The 26,962-nt window shown below is 37.2% G+C and overlaps 1 protein-coding gene across 2 annotated transcripts in view; it reads right to left on the bottom strand.

Annotated features, from left to right (window-relative positions):
• Nmnat (nicotinamide mononucleotide adenylyltransferase) overlaps positions 1-26,962 on the bottom strand; it is a 77,385-nt gene that overhangs the window by 38,378 nt on the left and 12,045 nt on the right. The window contains exon 5 of one of the 2 annotated variants that reach the window (XM_075291419.1): positions 2,956-3,632. The exons of the other annotated variant lie outside the window; for it this stretch is intronic. Coding sequence (XP_075147534.1) covers positions 3,590-3,632 — 43 coding nt within the window. The 3' untranslated portion in view covers positions 2,956-3,589. Of the gene's footprint in view, positions 1-2,955; positions 3,633-26,962 lie in introns of those variants that run through there. 2 annotated transcript variants of the gene reach the window in all.

Consider the following 26,962-nt stretch of genomic DNA (forward strand, 5'->3'; position numbering starts at 1 on the left):
ACGTTCCAGGTGAACGACTTTCATCTTTGACCTTGGGCTGTCGTCTTTTTGAATGCGGTATACAACATCATTGATCTTCTTGATGACTTTATATGGGCCTTCCCACTGTGTTTGTAGTTTAGGACATAATCCTTTCTTTCGCTGCGGGTTGAATAGCAGAACCAGTTGTCCTTCACTAAAGCCCTCAGTGTTTGCTGCACGATCATATCTCGCCTTCATTCTGTTGCTAACCATTTTTATTTTGTTTCGCACTGATTCGTGAACTTTACCAAATGTGTTTGGTATGTCGTTACTGGTTTCTTCCATGGCGAGCTCATTGGGTGTAGCGCCAAATATCAAATCTCCGGGCAACTTCAATTCCGTTCCGAATAGGACCTTGGCCGGTGTTCGTGACGTAGAATCATGTATGGCTGATCTATACGACAGCAAAAACTTTGGTATATGATCGTCCCAGTCTCGTTGGCCGTTATCCACCACCTTTCGAAGATGTTCTTCCAGAGTGCGATTGAACCTTTCTACCATGCCATCAGACTGCGGATGCAATGGCGTAGTCCTTGTTTTCTTGATACCAAGGGAGTCACACATCTCTTGGAATATGGCCGATTCAAAATTTCTTCCTTGGTCTGAGTGTATCTCGGACGGCACACCGTAGCGACATATCCAGTTCTTGTTGACTGCGTCTACAATCGTCTTCGCCTCTTGGTTTGGAATGGCATAAACTTCTGGCCACTTGCTGAAATAATCCATGACCACAAGGACATATCGGTTTCCAGAATCACTTACTGGGAAAGGCCCCGCAACGTCCATCGCTATTCTTTCAAATGGCGCTCCTGGCCTATACTTTTGCATAAGACCTCTACTTTTTCGTCTTGGCCCTTTCGCCTTTATGCACTTCTCGCAATTTGCCACCCATTCAGCAATTGATTTCTGGCATCCAACCCAGTAGAATCGTTGCTTCACTTTCTCGGCTGTTTTGGTTATTCCTAGGTGACCTCCACTAGGTCCATTGTGGAACTCCGTCAAAACATTATTTACCTTGGAATCTGGCACGATTATCAAGTTGCGGCTATTCTTGCCATCTTCACTTTCCCACTTACGTTGTAGGGTTCCGTTGATCAGACATAGACTGTCCCATTGAGCCCAGTATGATTTCATTAGTGGGCTTTCGGCTGCGATGTCCTTCTTGCTGGGTTTCTTATTTTCTTCTTTTGCCGAAATAATTTTTCTCAGAATGGGATCTTTACGTTGCTCTGTTGACCATTCTGTGCCAGATTCGATGTGTAACTGCCTGACATTTACAACTGTCTCCTTCGGTTCAGCCTTCGAGTAACGTATGCATTCTTCATTGCAATGCCGTCGTGTCAAGGCTTGATCAATAACTTGTTTGCCACCTTGTCTATTATACGCAAAGTTTAAATTTGAGTCGTTTGGCTTTGTGGTCGCCTTCTTATGATTATTGTTTAATGGAGATGGCGAGATTGACCCCGACGTTTTACGCCACACTTTACATTCCCGGGAAAGATGTCCAGCCTTATCACAGTTATAGCATTTTATTCTACATTTATTCGCCTGCTGCTTCATTTCTTGTATTATCTGCCTTAGAGCATCTTTTACCAATTCAATGACTGATTTCGATTCTTCACACTCGGTCTCTACTCTGCGTACTTTGTGAATTTGAGGCCGTGCCAGCAATCTCGCAGTCTCTTGTACAAGTGCAAATGTTACTGTTTCTGTGAATGTAGCTTTTTGTGCGGTATATGTTGCGCATTTTATATCAGGGTCTCTAATTCCATTCACAAAGGTCTCGATCTTGATGCGGTCCACAAGTGGATGACTTTCTCCTGGATATGTCAAAAGCACCAACCGCTCAACCTCTGTTGCAAAGTCTTGTAGAGTCTCATTTGACTTCTGGACTCTTCCTCTTAATTCCATTCTGAAGATGTCTTGCTTATGTTCTCCGCCGTACTTACGTTGAAGTGCCGCTATTACTTCATTATAATTATTTCTAGAGGCAGCGGGAATGCTTTGTATCACGTCAGCGGCATTGCCCTTTAATGCCAATAGAAGTTCAATTGCTTTGTCGTTGTCGTTCCACAAATTTCTACAAGCAACCATTTCGAATTGGAATTTGAAGACATCAAATGAAGTTGAGCCATCGAAAACAGGAGGTTTGGTTTTTGAGCCCTCGATAACGCGCACTGGTCCACCTTTAATTTCCAGCTCTGACATTTTTCTTTCAATGTGTAGAAACTTCTCATCATGAACTATAATTTTCTCATCCACAGAAATAATCTTCTTATCCAGCTCCCCAATTTGGCTTTCGATATGGTCCACACGTTTTTCCATGCCTTCAGCAATTTGTTGAATATTTTCATTTAGAATTCTAGAATTTTCGTCCATCTTTTTTGAATTTTCGTCGAATTTTTCTTCCAATTTTCTAGAATTCTCTTGCATTTTTGGAGAATTATCTTCCATCATTTTTCTAGAATTCTCTTGCATTTTTAGAGAATTTTCTTCCATCATTTTTCTAGAATTCTCTTGCATTTTTAGAGAATTTTCTTCATTTTTCTAGAATTCTCTTGCATTTTTAGAGAATTTTCTTCCAACATTTTGCTCAAAATATTGACCATCGATGTGTAATCAACAACATTAGAAGCTACAGATGGAGTTTCCAAGGCGCTGGCTACTACTGATTCGTCAAGATCTTCCTTATAATCGAACTCATGTGTTTCGATATCAATACTGCGCCGCTCGAACTCTTCCAGTAGTCGCTTTTGTAATTGAGCCTTGTTTCCTGTAGTCGGCTGCTCCATTTTGCTCAATTCCTTCTTCAAGTCTTCCACTCGAAGCTGATTAAACTTCATTGTAGATTTTTTTCCGTTATCCCACTTCTGACACCAATTGTTACGTTTTTATATTGAGGTGTATTTAATTACCCGATAATTAAAAAGACAGTTCTTTTCAATAACGTTAATCTACAATTTATTTGTTTAACTGATTGGTTTCACTTATTTGCTCTACGATGTGTACTGTATAAACTTTAGCTTACGACTGACTTGACTGCTCCCTCCGCCAGGGGCTTATATACCGTGATTTGACGATTTCGAAAATTCTGGATAGTCTGCCTACAACCATCTAGAACTATCTTGATACAATTTATCTAACACCACATATTCAACTGGTTATCTTCATTGCCTACAGCCATCTGGAATATTCTATCGGCGTTATTTTACAGGTGATATGGCACACATACTTTTAGGCTTATGCTAATAATCTAGTGCATTCTACTAGATTAGGTAGATGTCGTGCAGGTATAACATAAGTCAATAAGTAAAACAAAAGGCGTTACTTTTACAATGAACGATTGGAAACACAAGATGTTTAAGAAAGTACTAGAAAATAAAGAAATGACTCTAACAAGTTATGACGTAATTTTATCGTTACAATTTGAAATTCAAATTAACGTAAACTAATTTAAATAAACTTAAATCTAGAAATATCACATTCGTAACAATATCGTGAAAGCAAACATCAAATATTTTTGTACTCTATTTTGGTTCAATTTCAACAATAAGTAATCATTCCATATTTACTTCGTGCCCATCAAATGTACCAACGCAGACATCATGTAACTGCAATTAAAAATAAATTATACCATATATCAAATATCAAAATGCAGAACAAAAACAGGTACATTTTTTTCAATTACACTGATCTGAGTAAATAAATTAACACAAAACACAGTAATTCCGTATTTTCCGTCCATTCCAAGAAACAATCAATACACGACTGACGCGCAAAATGAAAATCGTGTGTACCTGCTCAATGTTTTTTATCAAATTCTTTTCGCTGCAAAAAAATTAAAAAATTAAATGGTCACGAAAACAATGGTCTTTATGGCCATGTAATTGTTCTAGACATGTATATACGTAACCTATAAAATAATTTTTTCTTTGCAAAAAAATAAACAAATTGAATAGTCAGGTACATGATTTTCCCGACCAAATTCCATTATTTAAATAATAGAACATGTTTGCGGCATTTGAGAACCATTTAAATGATTATTGCCAACATATATTTTTCTCCGCTCGAAAATTATTTTCACAAAGACAAAATACATGGTTCTCGCGACAATTATCTACTCTAGATAAGCATTAAATGGATACGGCAACCACCCTGCATGTTACATGTTGCAGCGTCTATCAGTCAGTGTTTTTATTCTCGATGGAGGCAACGTGTCTGAAAAAATAGCTGAAAAACTATCACTTTATTTCATTTGGAAAGTCAAAAATTGTTCAACAATAGAGCTGTTTTCTTTTTGCACTGATAACCAGTGCTAAAATAAAACGCAAAAAAAATTTCAGTTCAAATTTCGATTTTGATTGGCAACACTTGGTCCCCAGCTGTCAAAATGAAATTTTTTGTTTACAAATAAAAAAAGAGGATAGAGACCGCCAATATATAGCAACAAGTGAATTTTGATAATATTAAATATAGATACATAAACAAAAAATTAATAAACCAAAGTTTGTGGTGGTAATTTGCATAATTGTTTTTGCCCTAAATCAACTTGTTGGTAGTGAAATGGATTTGGAAAATGGATGGATTTAAATAATTCTGTAAACAAGTGGAACAATTCCAAAAGCTATTGAGAGCTTTACAAAATGAACACAGTCATTTGTATGAAGTGATCAAGTAAAATAATGTTGAAATTCCACCTATATCTACCTTACCCCCAGAGCCTGAGCAACTACAAACAAAGCCGATTACAAGTGTTGCGGACACGGATAAAATGGAAATTATGTCCAAGAATTGTGCACTAAAGCAGACACTGGCAAACAATTGCAAGTCCAAGAAGAAACAAAAGGAAAAGTCTAAATCTAAAAAGAATGATAGCAATCAAGTGACCAATATCAGTAAGGAATCATCGCCAGCCATATCGGAGGAAGCAGTCGCCAAGGTACAAGAATCCAGCAAGGTGCAGGAAAATAGTATAAGCAATACAAATGGTGACGTTGAGACGAATAAAAAGATGCTGTCAATGAAATACTAGCGCATGCCGCGGAAGTTCGTTCTCCCAATGACATAATTGTAACAGAAGAGTCTGTTGAACCCAGGGCTGTGGAGTCGAGTCAATTTTGCTCGACTCCGACTCCAGCATTTTTCATCAGCTCGACTCCGACTTCGGGCAATATAACTAAATCTCATATTAATTTGTAGTTCTATTGTGGGGGTATCATAAATGGATCGATATAAAGTATCGTATTTATTTATGTGTAGAAAAATGGTCTTAATTTCACACTTGTTGCCAATTGAACTCTATATTTCAAATTTAGGGCAATGTCTGTCCTATATTTACAATTTTTGATGGCAATTTCGGAACAACGCATTTATGATTCATCAGTCGATAGATATGTATTAGAGGTATAGGAAAATTTGAGTCATTTTTACAAGTTTTCGGCTTAGGTAGTGAGTATCAGTGAGCATCAGTAAGAAAAAAATTGAGAAAATTTGTTATAGAAATAAGATGTGTAAAAAGTGAAAAATTGCTATAGAAATACAATTTTGAAAAAAAAAAATGTAGAAATAAAATTTTGAAAAAAATATCAATAGAAATACAAATTTGAAAAAAATTGTGCATTGAACAAAATTTTGCAAAATTTTCCATAGAAGTGATATTTTGCGAAAATTTCCTATAGAATAAAATTTGGAAAAATTTTCAATAGAAGTAAAATTTTGCAAAATTATCTAAAGACACAAAATTTTGAATAAATTTTTTTTATAGAAAAAGAGTTTTGACATAATTTTCTATAGAAATAAAATTTTGAAAACATGTTTGTGTAGTAAGTAAAATTTTGCAAAATTTTCTATATAATCAAAATTTTGAATAAATTTTTTATAGAAATAAAATTTTGACAAAATTTTCTATAGAAATAAAATGCTGACACAATAAAATTTTGAATACAAATTTTTTATAGAAATAAAATTTTGACAAAATTACAATAGAAATAAAATTTTGAAAAAGTGTGGTAAATAAAATTTTGCGAAATTTTCTGTAGAAATAAAATTGTGCAAAATATTGTATAGAAACAAAATATTGACTAAATTTTCTATAGAAATAAAATTTTTACAAAATTTTCTGCAGAAATAAAATTTTGACTAAATTTTCTATAGAAATAAAATTTTGACTAAATTTTCTATAGGAAAAAAATATGTCTATACACTGAAAAAACAGTGAACCCACCAGGAAGATAATTTTTGGTTAATTTTAGAAAATTTTGAATATTTTTAGAAAATTTTAACTAAACAGTATTACAAACGCTGACATGTCGCCGATATCACAAAAATAAGTAAATATTTTTCGACAAATGCAAGAAAGTTTTTTAGGCATAATTAATTTTTTTCAATTGTCAAAGAAAATTTTGTAGTTTGAAGGAAAAACTTGGAGTTAAAAAATGCAAGAATGTCTTTAGTGATATACGAAGTTCATGATGAACTCATTTTTGGTAAAATTTACAAATTTAAAGAAATAATGAACTATTTTGTGGGAAGCGTGAATTTAGTAAATCATTTTGCTTAATTTGAGGATAATTTTTTCCCGTTTTTTAGTTCAATTAACTAACGTACGCAAAAAATTATTAGAGTAAATGAAACTTTCTCCAAACATAATAATTCCATGAACTAAAATAAAGTTAAATTGGCTTTAGTGAAATAGAGAGTTCACTTTTTTTTTGAGTGTAGTAATAAAATTTTGACAAAATTTTCTATAATAACAACTTTGAAAAAAGTTTCTGTCAATATTTCAAATAAATTTATATGGGCATTAAAATGGATCGATTCGGCCCATCTGCTAACATTCTAGGAAACATAAAATGATCTCCGTAATTGGAAGTTGATTTTCATTTACAGTCGTGCCGTACATTGCTCGAATGAATAACGCAATGGAAACTAATTTTCGTACAAACGTGTTTACTTACAAAAATATGAAGTGTTATAAAAAATTTAGTTTAGCCGGAGTCGGAGTCGAGCAAAATTTTTGATACTCCGGCTCCAGCAAAATCTTCAGACTCCGCCTCCACAGCCCTTGTTGAACCAGTGCCAGTTTCTAATTAGATATACAATACCAAATTTTATTATATAAATCTCTTTCTTGCACTTGCTGCTCTCCTCTTTACACATTTAAATTGTTCCTATCATATGGACTTATAATTGCTGATACTGATATTGTTCCAAATTAGCCCTTTGGCCTTGGTACATTGACGTAATTCATAAAAAATAAATAAAAATGTTGCTACATTTAGTTCATTAAAGAATAACCATAAATCCATACGATATTATATCAAGCTCTTCAATTGTTCTAAGGGCTTTAATTATCCTTTGGTGTGATGTTGGTGGTAGTGTTATGTACACCCAGAGAAATGGTTGGTTGCAATTCGATAATTACAATGAGGAAATGATGTCAGTAACTTATTTTTTGTTACAAGAACAAGGTATTGATTATCATGGGAATCAACAAATGGTTGGTACAACCAAAAGTTGAGTATACTAATAGAATCTTAGTTCAATTATAGGACGGGCGTAAGGTAGTTGTTGCAACAAATAAATATTTATATCAACATCGACATGGTAAATGGTATGACGCTACAAAATTTGCAAAACGGGGAACAGCATTTACTTGATAATAGTCCGCAATACATTGAATAAAGTTTATCCCATAGAAAAGAAGTTGCCTTCGAGTAAGTATCGCACCGATTTATAAAAAAGGAATATTACAAAAGTTTCCATAAAAATTGCAGGCTTCATACACCAACAAACACAACTACTTTTTACGGCAAGCGAGCTTTTTTTATTGTATTAAGAATACAGGAAGAGTCTAAGTCGATCTGTATTTATATCTAGAGGCTTAAGGAAGAAATTTATGGCAAGTATATATTGAATTAGGTTCTGTAGTTTGATCACATAATTGCAACCTAATAACCATCTGTCATTGGTATACAAACATTACCTATAAAAAATTGTAAATTGTAATGTAAATTGATCTCACATATATGTAGATCAAAATCCTTTGTTGTTAGCACATTTTGTATTTATTTTCGTAGTTTATTATGATTGTAAATCTTGTAATAAATTAATAAAATCTCAATGTAATCTGGCCTTTCATTTGATATTGGAATTTGGTTAGGATAATAGTAAAGAAAATCGAGGGCGGTTGCACCAACAAACAAAACAATTAATATGAAATTGCGACAACCAATGCAAAGTTGATCCAACATACTACCATGTAGTTACAATTGCCAAATGTTAGTTGTGCTGACAGATATCGTTGATAGTTGATGGAACCACCTGCTTTCGGTTGGCAAATAATTCGGTTGAGGCAACGAATTTGTTTTCTGGGTGTAGGCATCCAAGTTTCTAACCCACCAAAAATGGCGCATTCAACAAGTTAGTTTTGGTTTGATAAAATTTTCTAAGAAATAAAAAATTAAAAAAATTTCTATAGAAATACAGATTTCGTAGATTATTTTTGGCGATATGGACCAAATGTTGTGTGATTGGCCATTGGCTATATTTAACTAAAGACCGATGTGGACCAATTTTTGCATGGCTGTTAGAGACAATATACTAACCCACGTACCAAATTTCAACCGGATCGGATGAATTTTACTCTTTCAAGAGGCTCCTGAGGTCAAATCTTGGGATCGGTTTATATGAGGGCTATATATAATTATGGACCGATATCGACCAATTTGGGCATGTTTGTTAGAGACCTTATACTTACACCACGTACCAAATTTCAACCGAATCGGATAACTTTTGTTCCTCCCAGAGGCTCTGGTGGTCCGTTTATATGGAGGGTATAAGTAAAAGTGGTCCGATATAGCCCATTTTCAATACCATCCGTCCTACATCAATAATAACTACATGTTTCGTCTCCTTCTGGGTGTTGCAAACATATGCACTAACTTGTCCACAGTGTGGACATGGTTTAAAAAGGGGGGCGGAGCTCGTAGCCTGCAAGTGAACATTACTGATTCAGGCGTTCGAATACTACAAACTCCACGAGAGTAAAAGTGAGTACTAAGTTCGAGTTTAATTGCTAAAGTGAAAACTAAATCAGCAAAAAAAAGGCATAAAATTATACATAGAATAGCCCAAAGCAAATTTTCACAAAGTTTGTATTCCTTAAAATGGATTATTAGTGCGTGTTTGGTCATACACAAAGAAAAAAGTGCCTTCGGAACTAAAGGAAAAAATTTTCATCAATTTAATTTAGCCAATTTATTTCCATTTAGTTAAATTTTTGTTTAAAATAATAAAATTTACTTACTTCAGTAAAAAAAATCCTAAACTGAAAGCTGTTAGGAATAGTTCATTAACTAGAATAAGGCATGGAATTTTACTAATACTGTTTTCTTCGCTGGGTATAAGAATTTACTACTGAAGAAGAAAATGTTATTCACTGATAACAAAGCATTCGTAAAAATAAACAAAATATGAACTAAAACCAAGTTTTCTCAAATTTAGTAAATTTTCTTATAAAATGATAATTCTGACTTCCTTTATTATAGAAAGCTACATACATACGAATAACACTTGGCATAGAAAAATATTTTAGTTCATTCGTACTAAGAAGTATTCAATCCTTTCAAAACTTAAGGAGACACACTTGTTAAAATATAGGAAATTTTCCTATATTTCTTTTATCAACCTGTAATCGATAGCTGTCATCGATGTAATCGGTATGTTTGCGCGTGGGTTGTTTTTTAGTTGGAATCGCGTTGTTATGGTATACGAAGGGACAAAGATTATAGATTACAGAAGATGGGAGATTGGCTACTGAGCACATCAAACCATTTACCACATTAGTTTAATACTCGAACCAAACGCGTATACGACAAGTATTGACATAGCATTAAAATGCAAAATATCATTAAAATGCCTAAAATTTAACATTGTTTCATTAAGAAAATTACATTTTTCATTTAAAAAATAAAAACTAAAAACAACTAAAAGATTACAAACACGTATTAAACTAATCTGGTAAATGCAACATTTGGTATGACGCAAGCCAATCTCCCGTCTTCCTCAAATCTATAATCTTTGCGGAGGGATTGTTAAAAAATAATATAGTAAAATAATATAATAAATAAGAAATAGAATATAAAAAAATATTTTTTATTTTAAATTAGAAAAAATTATGATCACGAACATATATAAAGAAAGAAAACAGAATAACAACCCCTTCATTCGTCTTCATTTTGGAATCTTCAATTAACAGGTAACATTCAGTGACGCTAACCTTTTGTGAAAAAATTGGTTTATGATTTTTTATATTTGTAGGTATTGAAATTGTAAAAGGAGGACAAAATCGTTACGCAGCAACTTATTATAGTTGATGACATTACATGGAAATTGGAAATAATAAACTAATATTTCAAGGCCAGTCGATGCTGTTGATTCTTAATAAATATATTTAATATATTAATAAAACGTGTATTTTATTGAAGAAAAAATTGCCTATATAAATAAATAAAATTGTATTTAAAAACGAAGGTAAGCAGTTCTAAGTTTGAAGTAAAAATGTTTACGACAAATATGTAAGATTTGTCCCAATTAATGAAAAAAGTTCAATAAAACCATTTCATATATGAATTCAATTCAGTTAATTTTTTTTCATTCTGTAGTATGATAATATACGAATATATGGAATGCTTTCTACCTAATTTCAACGAAAATCACATCGTCCAAAAATAAAAATGTCTTTGGCGCTATACGAAGTTCAACTTTCTTCACAATTAGTTCATTTTAACTTGAAGAAGGGGTCACTTTTTTCTGGGTTTACAAGGTTTATTAATATATTAAATATATTTATTAAGAATCAACAGCATCGACTGGCCTTGAAATATTAGTTTATTATTCCACTATTTCCAATTTCCATGTAATGTCATCAACTGTAAAACGCATTTTTCCTTCGTCTTGTACCTTTCACTTTTAATAAGTTGCTGCGTAATGAGTTTGTCCTCCTTTTACAATTTCAATACCTACACTGTTAGAAAAATGTGTTTCGGGCACAATTTTGAAAACAATATATTTAAGTGCAAACATGTAATGTTCCTAAATTACACTAAATGTTTGGGACATCTATGTTAATATGTTAGAATATATTATGTTTGGGGCATGAATGTTTCATAAAAATCATATGCGTAAGTCTAAATATTATTTAATTTGAATAAAGAGAATAGACATTCGGAACCAAGAGAATATACATTTGAAAAACAAACAGCATATGTTTTCGCCTTGAGAGCTGCTTTTTATATATGTGTGGACATGTGTTTTTCATTTTGGCATTATAGGCACAATTTTTTCTTGGTTCGTTAAAAGAAATCAGTGGTCTTCATAAAAATAACGAAAGGGCACTATACTCTTTTTAGAGTTGGGACAGTAAAATGAAATAAGGAGAAAATAGTGAAAAATTACACAGTAAAACGTATAAAAACAAAGTTTAGTTCCTCCTTAATAATAAATAGTCCACGAGGAGTTGACGGACACCTTCAAATATAAAAGCGGGCATTAAGTTCGAGTTTTGCAGCTAAAACAATTTAAAAAGTTTATTTTCTTTAAAATGAATTATTAAAGAAAAATAAAGGCATTTTAGAGCGATGGTGTTAAATGCTAGTAAAAAAACTGTTCACGCCTAAATAAATTTATGTTTGTATTATAAAATTATTTATGTATGTTTATACTCGACTCCACGTTCTTCTTTTGTTAGAGTTTTTGAATTCCTTCCAAATTTTAAAGTTTTAAAGTTAAATTAAAAAAAAAACAAAGTTTTCGGTCGGAGCAGGGATTGAACCCACGACCCTTTGCATGTAAGGCAGACATGCTAGGTTAGGTTAGGTTAGGTTAAAGTGGCAGCCCGATTAAGATTCAGGCTCACTTAGACTATTCAGTCCATTGTGATATCACATTAACTAAAAGTACCTATTACATATGGGCACTTCTAGTTTTAACCGTTGAACCTTCTCTATTATTTTCTTCTGTTGAACCAACCAGATTGTTCCAAAAACATTAGCAGACTGCTTAAGTTAACGTTTTCCATGTCCGCCAGTAATCTGAAGCTATATGCCCCTAAAACCCGCTTACGCCTTATACAAAATGCAGGACACACACAAGAGAGGTGTTTTATTGATTCCTTTTCCTCCGCATCATGACAGCTCATACAATAGTCATTATACTTCGCACCAACAGTGTTTGCAAAATCGCCTATCAGGCAGCGACGCGTTATAGCAGATATCAGGAGTGAAATCTGGCGTCTCGAGAACACTATCTAGTGTGCGGTTTAAGTTTAAATGGGGCCATATTTGCTTGGTGTCGTTACAACCCTTACAATTCTCCCATCGAACATTTGCCATCACGACAGCCTTCTCACGCAGTAAGAGCTTGCAGGTAGCCAGAGGCACACCAACAGATTCTAGTTCCCCTGGAATATGTAAGGTAGTTCCTAGCCTTGCTAGCTCATCTGCTTCGCAGTTCCCCGGTATGTTCCTGTGGCCAGGCACCCATATTAGGTGAATATTGTGCTGCTCAGCCATCTCATTGAGAGATTTGCGGCAGTCGATGGCCATCCTCGAGTTGAGGAACACAGAGTCCAAGGATTTTATTGCAGGTTGATTGTCTGAGTATATATTAATGCCAATATTGCGTGGAGCATTACTTCTCAGCCAATTCACCACTTCTCTTATTGCTAATATTTCAGCCTGGAAAACACTACAGTGATCAGGTAATCTTTTCGCTATTCGAAGTTCCAGATCTTTAGAATATACTTCAAAACCCACTTGGCCATCCAATTTGGAGCCATCAGTGTAGAAATCTATATATCTTTTATTTCCCGGGGTCCGTGTACACAACGCCTCACTGTTGGGAATTAGAGTCTCAAAATTTTTTTCGAAAAGTGGACTCGCCAAAGTGTAATCCACTACGTTAGGCACATCTGGCATTATTTTGAGGACCGAACTGTTAACGTAACTTTTTTCCGACCACAGCGATAGCTCGCGCAACCGAACAGCCGTTGTTGCAGCTGACTGTTTGGCCAAAATGTCTTAAAGGCAATAGATGCAGTATGACATAAAGGGAGTTTGTTCCTGTCTTGCTGAATGCACCTGAGATACACAAGCACGCCATACGCTGAACTTTGTCTAAATTTGGCATTACAAATTTGACAAATGCATAACTAAACTATTAATTCTACTAACTGTGCAAAATCTCAAAACTAATAGGTTTCTACTCCGACTCAAACACACATATTAGCGACAAATTTGAAGACGATTGGACTAAAGGTGGAATTACATACCATGCGTTAATGCGTCCGTTGATTGAAGAGTTGAATTTTCTCTTTCAAAGCAACAGCTCGGTTAGAGTGCTTCAAACAGAAAAAATCAAACCTTCCATCAACGCACGGATTAACGCATGGTATGTAATTCAACCTTAAAACTGCGACTCAGACTTTGAGACATGGTTGTCATATTCGAAGAGCAAAATAATATGATAGGAACTATTTTTGCGGCGAAGTCAGATTTCATGAATGAGAGAAGAAGCATTTAAAAAACACGAGTTTGGAAGATACTCGGAGACTAAGACGACAGTACGTGGTGTTGGCTCTGCTAACACAAGAACGCTTGGAGTATTTGGTATCGAAGTAATAGCTGATGAATGCCATTTAGTGGGTCAATGTCATATCCTACCAAATGATTCAGTTTCTGTTGATCTTATAATAGGTACTAACCTTATAAGCCAAGCCATTGTCTGTTTTTCCAAAAATGGCGTACAGATAACAAATTCAGATAAAGAAAGATGGCACCCGGGGTGGTTGAGAAGGCCCCATTTGATTGTTTATTAACAATTTCTGAAAATAATATGTCTGATCTTCACCATATTCGTGACAAAGAAGCTCAACTAAAGATCAAAAATATGATTGAGGAACATAATCCACAACCAAAAAAGATATCGCCGGTTAGTATGAAAATTGTTCCTTATGACGACATACCGGTAGTGCAGAACCCTCGACGACTGCCGGTGGTAGAACAAGGTGTCGTATATAAAAAATAACCACCTGGTTAAATGATGGAGCTATTCGTCCACGCACATCAGAGTATGCAAGTCCAGTTTTTCTGGTTAGTAAGAAGTATGGAACAAAACGTTTATGCATCGTTTATAGGCAAACTAATAGGAAAATTATAAAAGACAGATATTTGATTTGGAACATCGCCGTTTGAACTAATGATAGGGGTACCAATGAATACAAAAGATGACTTACATATGTATTATGGAAATTATTGAAAAAGACGTTTCGAAAGAATTTCTCGGCGAAAGAGAAGAATTACGAATACCCGCAAAAAACATATATCCGATGTTCAACTGGAAAATCGGAAATCATTTAAAGAAAAACGCAAAAATGGTACATACTACAAGATTAATTGGTGCGACGTTCGGAAAATAGGTGACCACGAAGGACCTGGAAAGACATCAACAAGTGCTGATAATATGAAACGCTGGAGTAATGATGTATAAAATATCGCATGCGGGACGGATGCTTAGTAGGATGGCCGAGTGTAGTATAGCTATATTTCATAGCTGTTTAATAACATGAATACTTTGTGAAATAGTACTTGCTTAGTTTAACATTTTAATCATGTTAGCTTTGCATATAGTAAAATTCATGTATTCATGTTTTCAATTTCTAATTTAGTCTTTTTGAGTTTGCTTTTCTTTACATATCTTAACGTTCTTTAATTTTAATTGTCATAATTTAAATTTTAATAAATCGTATTCCAAGCTATTGGCGTTTATTATTTGGATATTCTTACACCATATCCTACATATATATTGGCAATAAGCATTTCAATGGTTCTCAAATGCCGCAAACATGTTCCATTATTTAAATGATAGAATTTGAGACCATTACATGGACGGAAAAATCATGTACCTGACCATACAATTTGTTTACTTTTTTGCAGAGAAAAAGGTATTTTTATAGGTTACGTATAGACATGTATGGAACCATTACATGGCAATAATCACCATGTAGATTGTTTTCGTGACCACTTAATTTTTTTGCAGCGAAAAAAAAATTATAAAAACATTGAGCAGGTACACACGATTTTCATTTTGCGCGTCAGTCGTGTGTTGATTGTTTCTTGGAATGGACAGAGAATACGGAATTACTGTGTTTTGCGTTAATTTATTTATTCAGAAGTGGCACGTGGTTTTATGTGAACACAAAAAAGGAGTGTAATTGAAAAAAAATGTACCTGTTTTTTGTTCTGCATTTTGATATATGGTATAATTTATTTTTATTTGCAGTACATTTGATGGGCACGAAGTAAATATGGAATGATTACTTATTGTTGAAATTGAACCAAAATAGAGTGTATAAAAATATTCGATGTTTGCTTTCACGATATTATAAATACAAATAAACAATGAATTAGTTTATAAATAAATCAAAACAAATAAATAAAGTTAATTTTGTGTTTTCTTTTCTCAAGTGCCGTCCTTTTTTCGACGACGAACAAAGTTTTTTTCATTAAGATCAAAACATTTTAGGTTGGGACCATGTTCTTTTAACTGGAAGAAAAACATTTTTGACGAATACCATAACATTTTAGATCGTGACCATTGTCTTTTAATGGAAACAACATTCTTTTTATCAATATAATAACATTTTAGATGAGGATAATGTTATTTTTCTTAGAACCATGTTCACTGAGCCAACATGGTTGCAGGTGAAAATGTTACATGGTCGCCGCAAAAATAGCTCCTATGGTTAGGTTAGGTTAGGTTAAAGTGGCAGCCTGAATAAGATTCAGGCTCACTTAGACTATTCAGTCCATTGTGATACGATATTAACTAAAAGTACCTATTACATATGGGCACTTCTAGTTTTAACCGCTGAACCTTCTTGATTATTTTTCTTTGTTGAACCAACCAGATTGTTCCAAAAACATTAGCAGACTGCTTAAGTTAACGTTTTCCAGATCCGCCAGTAATCTGAAGTTATATGCTCCTAAAATTTGCTTGCGCTTTACACAAAATGCAGGACACTCACACAAGAGGTGTTTAATTGATTCCTTTTCCTCCGCATCATGACAGCTCATACAATAGTCATTATACTTCGCGCCTATAGTTTTTGCCGATATCAGGAGTGATATCTGACGTCTCGAGAATACTAGCATATCTAGTGTGCGGTTTAAGTTTAAATGGGGCCATATTTGCTTGGTGTCGTTACAGCCCTTGCAATTCTCCCATCGAACATTTGCCATCATAACAGCCTTCTCACGCAGCATGAGCTTGCAGGTAGCCAGGGGCATACCAACAGATTCTAGTTCCACTGGAATATGTAAGGTAGTCCCTAGCCTTGCCAACTCATCCGCTTCGCAGTTCCCCGGTATGTTCCTATGGCCAGGGTCTGTGTGCACCACGCCTTACTGTTGGGGATTAGAGTCTCAAACTTTTTGTCGAAAAGTGGACTCGCGAAAGTGTAATCGACTACGTTAGGCACATCTGGCATTATTTTGAGGACCGAACTGTGACCGTAACTTTTTTCCGACCACAGCGATAGCTCGCGCAACCGCACAGCCGTTGTTGCAGCTGACTGTTTGGCCAAAATGTCTAAAGGCAATAGATGCAGCATGACATTAAGGGAATTTGTCGATCCCACGGCGGCGGGTTCTGTGTACCGGATCGACCCGATGGACCCCATCCATTGACCAGCGGCTGCCACATCGGTGTACGTGTTGGAGAAGGTGCATCCCGGGGAGCCTTCTCCGTTTGCTGTTGGTCCGAGCCGGGATAGAGGAGAACCCCGGACCATGGTATTGTTCAGTCTGCCGAAACCTGATCCACCACCGTTCGGTTTCGGTCAGGTGTAACCGGTGCTTGGAGTGGGTGCACTTCCGGAACTGCTCCGGCTTAACATCGCTGCGGGAGTATAGTCATACTGACTACGTGGCAGGGTGCTGTGCCAGCGATAGCAGCAGCGGGTCGTCTGACTATGCGACTCCCCCGACATCTCCCGTACAACAATAGGGCTGTTTTCTTTTAGCACTGGATACCCTCAGCCGTGAAGGACTAAAAGAAAACAGAGTACTCGTTTATCCAGGACATCTCCAAAAATATGCAACACTGTCATCAGCTGTTCAAAAACAATCACAGAAAAGAAGTGAAATCTTGCATTTTTAATGTATGAAATGCTCCAATTAGTAATAAATATTTACTGCTGCGATTATTTATGACACTATACCACTTTGAATTTCATGTTTTTCGATAAATTAGTCACAATAAAGTGCTATTGTGAATCGATGAAGCGTCACTTTATCAAAACACAATCTGGCAAGATCGGCGCGACTTGCACTGATGAGATGTTCTGGATAGAACACCAGTGCAACGGTGTTCTCGATAGCCCATAGAAATGTTGTATCCATTGCAAAAAGAAAACAGCCCTAATATACTCCGCCGCAGCATCTCACACCCAATATTGTTGTTCCAGTTCCGTATAGTGCATCGTTTTTGCAATTCAATTGCAACGGGCTCCGGGGTAAGATTAGCGAGATCGTGGACTTTATGAATCGGAAAAGGATAAGGGTCGCGGCGATCCAGGAAACTAAGCTGAATTCCACCTGCAGCCTACGCCATTGTGATGGATACAATGTGTGGAGGTGGTGGCCTGGCTTTCATATTACACCGTTCGGTGCAGTATAGACCTATCCCGCTTGTGCCAGACACTAGTAACCCGTATATGGAATGTATGGGGGTAGCAGTCAAGTCTGGGGCTGCCGAGATAGAGCTATACAATGTGTATATACCGCCGGTTGGTAGCTGTGCTCCAGGTTATAGCCCAAACATTGAGTGGCTGTTGTGCGGGCATAACCGATTGGTTCTAGGAGACTTTAATGCCCACCATGAACTTTGACATTCTCTCCTAGGTAATGACCAGAGAGGCATAGCTTTGGCAGAGCACATAGATGACTCCACATTCTGCACGGTGAACGAAGAGGCCCCCACGAGGATTATGGGTGACTGCAGCATTTCGCCAGATTTATCTTTAGCGTCGCCTGGTCTGATAAATGACGTCTCCTGGCAACCCGTCATTTCATTGGGATCGGACCACCTCCCCATAATTCTCACCATCAACCGACCCCCCGATTTCATAACCTCTGAACGCCGGACGTTTATTAATCAAAAGAAAGCCAACTGGGAAGGCTTCAGAGAATATACCGATCGCCGTTTCAGTGAGCTCCCGTCCCCCTCTCATGATCATGTTGCCCAGAGGGCGTTCCGGGACATCATCAACGCAGCAGCAGCTCGCTTCATACCCGCTGGTCGAATTGCCCAAGTGAGGCCCAACTTCCCAGCCGAAGCGACGGGACTCGCAGACGAGCGTGATGAACGTCGTCGTGCTAACCCTGCTGATCCTAGAATCAGAGAACTAAATCTAGAGATTAGTAAGATAGTCGACGACCACAAGCGGAACACTTGGTTAGAGCACCTGAAGCAATGTAACTTAGGCTCAGGGACTGGTAAATTGTGGTCAACAGTTAGAGCCCTCTCGAACCCCGCTACAAGGGATGATGGGATTTCAGTCACCTTTAGCGACGTGACTGTGACTGATCCGAAGAGATGCGCCAAATACTTCAATCGACAGTTTGTCGAGCATCCCGAGAGTAATAGAGCGAAAAGGAGAGCCACACGTCGCATACGTGGTCTCCGAGCCGACGACACACCACAATTTACTGCAGCCGAAGTTATTAGTGTCATCAACAGCGCGAAACCATCTAAGGCGCTGGGCCCCGACGGAATTTCAATGCTAATGTTGAAGCATCTGGGAATACTGGGAGTTGAGTACCTGACCAGACTCCTCAATTTGTCCTTAGAATCACTCATTATACCCGATGTCTGGAAGATGGGAAGGGTGATTCCACTACTGAAACCAGGCAAAGATTCGAGTAAAGGTGAATCGTACAGACCGATATACCTTCTCTCGCCAGTAGCCAAGACACTTGACGCACTACTCCTCCCTAGCCTTGTGGAGAATTTTCCAGCTGCCCACCATCAACATGGATTCCGTAAGGTACACAGTACGACAACAGCTTTACATGCCATTTCGACACATATCAATAAGGGACTTAATCAGCCCAGGCCGTGTCATATGACGGTCCTCGTGGCGCTTGACCTATCGAAAGCATTCGATACGGTCAACCATGTCACATTATTTGAGGACATTGAAAATACGTCCCTACCGGCAGGAGTGAAACGTTGGGTGCTGAATTATATGTGTGGACGCCAGTCGTACGTGGAACTCAGGGACAAAAAGTCAAAACCCCGTAGAGTTAAACAGAGAGTTCCCCAGGGTGGGGTGATATCTCCGGCACTGTTTAGTGATTTCAGGAGTGAAATCTGGCGTCTCGAGGACACTAGCATATCTAGTGTGCGGTTTAAGTTTAAATGGGGCCATATTTGCTTGGTGTCGTTACAACCCTTACAATTCTCCCATCGAACATTTGCCATCATGACAGCCTTCTCACGCAGTAAGAGCTTGCAGGTAGCCAGAGGCACACCAACAGATTCTAGTTCCCCTGGAATATGTAAGGTAGTTCCTAGCCTTGCTAGCTCATCTGTTTCGCAGTTCCCCGGTATGTTCCTGTGGCCAGGCACCCATATTAGGTGAATATTGTGCTGCTCAGCCATCTCATTGAGAGATTTGCGGCAGTCGATGGCTATCCTCGAGTTGAGGAACACAGAGTCCAAGGATTTTATTGCAGGTTGACTGTCTGAGTATATATTAACGCCAATATTGCGTGGAGCATTACTTCTCAGCCAATTCACCACTTCTCTTATTGCTAATATTTCAGCCTGAAAAACACTACAGTGATCAGGTAATCTTTTCGCTATTCGAAGTTCCAGATCTTTAGAATATACTCCAAAACCCACTTGGCCATCCAATTTGGAGCCATCAGTGTAGAAATCTATATATATTTTATTCCCCGGGGTCCGTGTACACCACGCCTCACTGTTGGGAATTAGAGTCTCAAAATTTTTGTCGAAAAGTGGACTCGCCAAAGTGTAATCCACTACGTTAGGCACATCTGGCATTATTTTGAGGACCGAACTGTGACCGTAACTTTTTTCCGACCACAGCGATAGCTCGCGCAACCGAACAGCCGTTGTTGCAGCTGACTGTTTGGCCAAAATGTCTAAAGGCAATAGATGCAGTATGACATTAAGGGAGTTTGTTCCTGTCTTGCTGAATGCACCTGAGATACACAAGCACGCCAAACACTGAACTTTGTCTAAATTTGGCATTACAAATTTGACAAATGCATAACTAAACTATTAATTCTACTAACTGTGCAAAATCTCAAAACTAATAGGTTTCTACTCCGACTCAAACACACATACTAGCGACAAATTTGAAGACGATTGGACTAAAGGTGGAATTACATACCATGCGTTAATGCGTCCGTTGATTGAAGAGTTGTATTTTCTCTTTCAAAGCAACAGCTCGGTTAGAGTGCTTCAAACAGAAAAAAATCAAACCTTCCATCAACGCACGGATTAACGCATGGTATGTAATTCAACCTTAAAACTGCGACTCAGACTTTGAGACATGGTTGTCATATTCGAAGAGCAAAATAATATGATAGGAACTATATATATAGAGAAGAAGCATTTAAAAAACACGAGTTTGGAAGATACTCGGAGACTAAGACGACAGTACGTGGTGTTGGCTCTGCTAACACAAGAACGATTGGAGTATTTGGTATCGAAGTAATAGCTGATGAATGCCATTTAGTGGGTCAATGTCATATCCTACCAAATGATTCAGTTTCTGTTGATCTTATAATAGGTACTAACCTTATAAGCCAAGCCATTGTCTGTTTTTCCAAAAATGGCGTACAGATAACAAATTCAGATAAAGAAAGATGGCATCCGGGGTGGTTGAGAAGGCCCCATTTGATTGTTTATTAACAATTTCTGAAAATAATATGTCTGATCTTCACCATATTCGTGACAAAGAAGCTCAACTAAAGATCAAAAATATGATTGAGGAACATAATCCACAACCAAAAAAGATATCACCGGTTAGTATGAAAATTGTTCCTTATGACGACATACCGGTAGTGCAGAACCCTCGACGACTGCCCGTGGTAGAACAAGGTGTCGTATATAAAAAATAACCACCTGGTTAAATGATGGAGCTATTCGTCCACGCACATCAGAGTATGCAAGTCCAGTTTTTCTGGTTAGTAAGAAGTATGGAACAAAGCGTTTATGCATCGTTTATAGGCAAACTAATAGGAAAATTATAAAAGACAGATATTTGATTTGGAACATCGCCGTTTGAACTAATGATAGGGGTACCAATGAATACAAAAGATGACTTACATATGTATTATGGAAATTATTGAAAAAGACGTTTCGAAAGAATTTCTCAAATATATACAAATATCCGATGTTCAACTGGAAAATCGCAAATCATTTAAAGAAAAACGCAAAAAGGGTACATACTACAAGATTTATTGGTGCGACGTTCGGAAAATAGGTGACCACGAAGGACCTGGAAAGACATCAACAAGTGCTGATAATATGAAACGCTGGAGTAATGATGTATAAAATATCGCATGCGGGACGGATGCTTAGTAGGATGGCCGAGTGTAGTATAGCTATATTTCATAGCTGTTTAATAACATGAATACTTTGTGAAATAGTACTTGCTTAGTTTAACATTTTAATCATGTTAGCTTTGCATATAGTAAAATTCATGTATTCATGTTTTCAATTTCTAATTTAGTCTTTTTATACCCTCCACCATAGGATGGGGGTATATTAACTTTGTCATTCCGTTTGTAACACATCGAAATATTGCTCTAAGACCCCATAAAGTATATATATTCTGGGTCGTGGTGAAATTCTGAGTCGATCTAAGCATGTCCGTCCGTCCGTCCGTCTGTCCGGCTGTCCGTCCGTCTGTGGAAATCACGCTAACTTCCGAACGAAACTAGCTATCGACTTGAAACTTGGCACAAGTAGTTGTTATTGATGTAGGTCGGATGGTATTGAAAATGGGCCATATCGGCCCACGTTTACGTATAGCCCCCATATAAACCGATCCCCAAATTTGGCTTGCGGAGCCTTCCGGAGCAGCAAAATTCATCCGATCCGGTTGAAATTTGGTACGTGGTCTAAGTATACGGTCTCTAACAACCATGCAAAAATTGGTCCATATCGGTCCATAATTATATATAGCCCCCATATAAACCGATCCCCAGATTTGACCTCCGGAGCCTCTTGGAGGGGCAAAATTCATCCGATCCGGTTGAAATTTGGTACCTGATGTTAGTATACGGTCTCTAACAACCATGCAAAAATTGGTCCATATCGGTCCATAAATATATATAGCTCCCATATAAACCGATCCCCAGATTTGACCTCCGGAGCCTCTTGGAGGGGCAAAATTCACCCGATCCGTTTGAAATTGGGTACCTGATGTTAGTATACGGTCTCTAACAAGCATGCAAAAATTGGTCCATATCGGTCCATAAATATATATAACTCCCATATAAACCGATCCCCAGATTTGAACTCTGGAGCCTCTTGGATGAGCAAAATTCATCCGATCCAATTGAAATTTAGTACGTGGTGTTAGTATATGGTCTCTAACAACCATGCAAAAATTGGTCCATATCGGTCCATAATTATATATAGCTCCCATATAAACCGATCCCCAGATTTGACCTCCGGAGCCTCTTGGAGGGGCAAAATTCATCCGATCCGTTTGAAATTGGGTACCTGATGTTAGTATACGGTCTCTAACAAGCATGCAAAAATTGGTCCATATCGGTCCATAATTATATATAGCTCCCATATAAACCGATCCCCAGATTTGACCTCCGGAGCCTCTTGGAGGAGCAAAAGTCATCCGATGCGGTTGAAATTTGGTACATTTCGTTAGTATATGGCCTCTAACAGCCATGTAAAAATTGTCAAATTTTATTACTATAGAAAGAAAATTTTGTCAAAATAGAAAATTTTGTCAAAATTTTATTTCTATAGAAAATTTTGTAAAAAATTTGTTTCTGTAGAAAATTTTGTCAACATTTTATTTCTATAGAACATTTTGTCAACATTTTATTTCTATAGAAAATTTTGTCAACATTTTATTTCTATAGAAAATTTTGTCAAAATTTTATTGCTATAGAAAATTTTGTCAACATTTTACTTCCATAGAAAATTTTGTCAACATTTTATTTCTATAGAAAATTTTGTCAAGTTTTTATTTCTATAGAAAATTTTGTCAAAATTTTATTTCTATAGAAAATTTTGTCAAACTGAATTATATACGTATTTAATCGGCTTTTTTTGTTTAATATATACCCCTTATGGACTAACTTACAATTTACAAGACAGTGTTAAAAAGTTTTACGATACCTTGCCATCGGCAAGTGTTATCGCAACCCAAGTAATTCGATTGTGGATGACAGCCTTTAGTAGAAGTTCCTACGCAATCCATGGTGGAGGGTACATAAGATTCGGCCTGGCCGAACTTACGGCCGTATATACTTGTTGAGTTTGCTTTTCTTTACATATCTTAACGTTCTTTAATTTTAATTGTCATAATTTAAATTTTAATAAATCGTATTCCAAGCTATTGGCGTTTATTATTTGGATATTCTTACACCATATCCTACATATATATTGGCAATAAGCATTTCAATGGTTCTCAAATGCCGCAAACATGTTCCATTATATAAATGATAGAATTTGAGACCATTACATGGTCGGAAAAATCATGTACCTGACCATACAATTTGTTTACTTTTTTGCAGAGAAAAAGGTATTTTTATAGGTTACGTATAGACATGTATGGAACCATTACATGGCAATAATCACCATGTAGATTGTTTTCGTGACCATTTAATTTTTTTGCAGCGAAAAAAAAAATTATAAAAACATTGAGCAGGTACACACGATTTTCATTTTGCGCGTCAGTCGTGTGTTGATTGTTTCTTGGAATGGACAGAGAATACGGAATTACTGTGTTTTGCGTTAATTTATTTATTCAGAAGTGGCACGTGGTTTTATGTGAACAACAAAAAGGAGTGTAATTGAAAAAAAATTTACCTGTTTTTTGTTCTGCATTTTGATATATGGTATAATTTATTTTTATTTGCAGTTACATGATGTCTGCGTTGGTACATTTGATGGGCACGAAGTAAATATGGAATGATTACTTATTGTTGAAATTGAACCAAAATAGAGTGTATAAAAATATTCGATGTTTGCTTTCACGATATTATAAATACAAATAAACAATGAATTAGTTTATAAATAAATCAAAACAAATAAATAAAGTTAATTTTGTGTTTTCTTTTCTCAAGTGCCGTCCTTTTTTCGACGACGAAAAAAGTTTTTTTCATAAAGATCAAAACATTTTAGGTTTGGACCATGTTCTTTTAACTGGAAGAAAAACATTTTTGACGAATGCCATAACATTTTAGATCGTGACCATTGTCTTTTAATGGAAACAACATTCTTTTTATCAATATAATAACATTTTAGATGAGGATAATGTTATTTTTCTTAGAACCATGTTCACTGAGCCAACATGGTTGCAGGTGAAAATGTTACATGGTCGCCGCAAAAATAGCTCCTATGGTTAGGTTAGGTTAGGTTAAAGTGGCAGCCTGAATAAGATTCAGGCTCACTTAGACTATTCAGTCCATTGTGATACGATATTAACTAAAAGTACCTATTACATATGGGCACTTCTAGTTTTAACCGCTGAACCTTCTTGATTATTTTTCTTTGTTGAACCAACCAGATTGTTCCAAAAACATTAGCAGACTGCTTAAGTTAACGTTTTCCAGATCCGCCAGTAATCTGAAGTTATATGCTCCTAAAATTTGCTTGCGCTTTACACAAAATGCAGGACACTCACACAAGAGGTGTTTAATTGATTCCTTTTCCTCCGCATCATGACAGCTCATACAATAGTCATTATACTTCCCGCCTATAGTTTTTGCCGATATCAGGAGTGATATCTGACGTCTCGAGAATACTAGCATATCTAGTGTGCGGTTTAAGTTTAAATGGGGCCATATTTGCTTGGTGTCGTTACAGCCCTTGCAATTCTCCCATCGAACATTTGCCATCATAACAGCCTTCTCACGCAGCATGAGCCAGGGTAGCCAGGGGTATACCAACAGATTCTAGTTCCACTGGAATATGTAAGGTAGTCCCTAGCCTTGCCAACTTGTACTGCTTAGCCATCTCATTGAGAGATTTGCGGCAGTCGATGGCCGTTTTCGAGTTGAGGAACACAGAGTCCAAGGATTTTATTGCAGGTTGACTGTCTGAGTATATATTAATGCCCACATTTTTTGGAACATTACTTTTCAGCCAATTCGCCACCTCTCTTATTGCTAATATTTCAGCCTGAAAAACATTACAGTGATTAGGTAATCTTTTCGCTATTCGAAGTTCCAGATCATCAGAATATACTCCGAAACCCAATTGTCCATCCAATTTGGAGCCATCAGTGTAGAAATCTATATATTCTTTATTCCCTGGTGTCTGAGTGCACCACGCCTTACTGTTGGGGATTAGAGTCTCAAACTTTTTGTCGAAAAGTGGACTCGCGAAAGTGTAATCGACTACGTTAGGCACATCTGGCATTATTTTGAGGACCGAACTGTGACCGTAACTTTTTTCCGACCACAGCGATAGCTCGCGCAACCGCACAGCCGTTGTTGCAGCTGACTGTTTGGCCAAAATGTCTAAAGGCAATAGATGCAGCATGACATTAAGGGAATTTGTCGATCCCACGGCGGCGGGTTCTGTGTACCGGATCGACCCGATGGACCCCATCCATTGACCAGCGGCTGCCACATCGGTGTACGTGTTGGAGAAGGTGCATCCCGGGGAGCCTTCTCCGTTTGCTGTTGGTCCGAGCCGGGATAGAGGAGAACCCCGGACCATGGTATTGTTCAGTCTGCCGAAACCTGATCCACCACCGTTCGGTTTCGGTCAGGTGTAACCGGTGCACTTCCGGAACTGCTCCGGCTTAACATCGCTGCGGGAGTATAGTCATACTGACTACGTGGCAGGGTGCTGTGCCAGCGATAACAGCAGCGGGTCGTCTGACTATGCGACTCCCCCGACATCTCCCGTGACAACAATAGGGCTGTTTTCTTTTAGCACTGGATACCCTAAGCCGTGAAGGACTAAAAGAAAACAGAGTACTCGTTTATCCAGGACATCTCCAAAAATATGCAACACTGTCATCAGCTGTTCAAAAACAATCACAGAAAAGAAGTGAAATCTTGCATTTTTAATGTATGAAATGCTCCAATTAGTAATAAATATTTACTGCTGCGATTATTTATGACACTATACCACTTTGAATTTCATGTTTTTCGATAAATTAGTCACAATAAAGTGCTATTGTGAATCGATGAAGCGTCACTTTATCAAAACACAATCTGGCAAGATCGGCGCGACTTGCACTGATGAGATGTTCTGGATAGAACACCAGTGCAACGGTGTTCTCGATAGCCCATACAAATGTTGTATCCATTGCAAAAAGAAAACAGCCCTAATATACTCCGCCGCAGCATCTCACACCCAATATTGTTGTTCCAGTTCCGTATAGTGCATCGTTTTTGCAATTCAATTGCAACGGGCTCCGGGGTAAGATTAGCGAGATCGTGGACTTTATGAATCGGAAAAGGATAAGGGTCGCGGCGATCCAGGAAACTAAGCTGAATTGCACCTGCAGCCTACGCCATTGTGATGGATACAATGTGTGGAGGTGGTGGCCTGGCTTTCATATTACACCGTTCCGTGCAGTATAGACCTATCCCGCTTGTGCCAGACACTAGTAACCCGTATACGGAATGTATGGGGG

Source organism: Haematobia irritans, chromosome 1 (assembly GCF_050003625.1).
Source record: "Haematobia irritans isolate KBUSLIRL chromosome 1, ASM5000362v1, whole genome shotgun sequence".
Taxonomy (NCBI): domain Eukaryota; kingdom Metazoa; phylum Arthropoda; class Insecta; order Diptera; family Muscidae; genus Haematobia; species Haematobia irritans.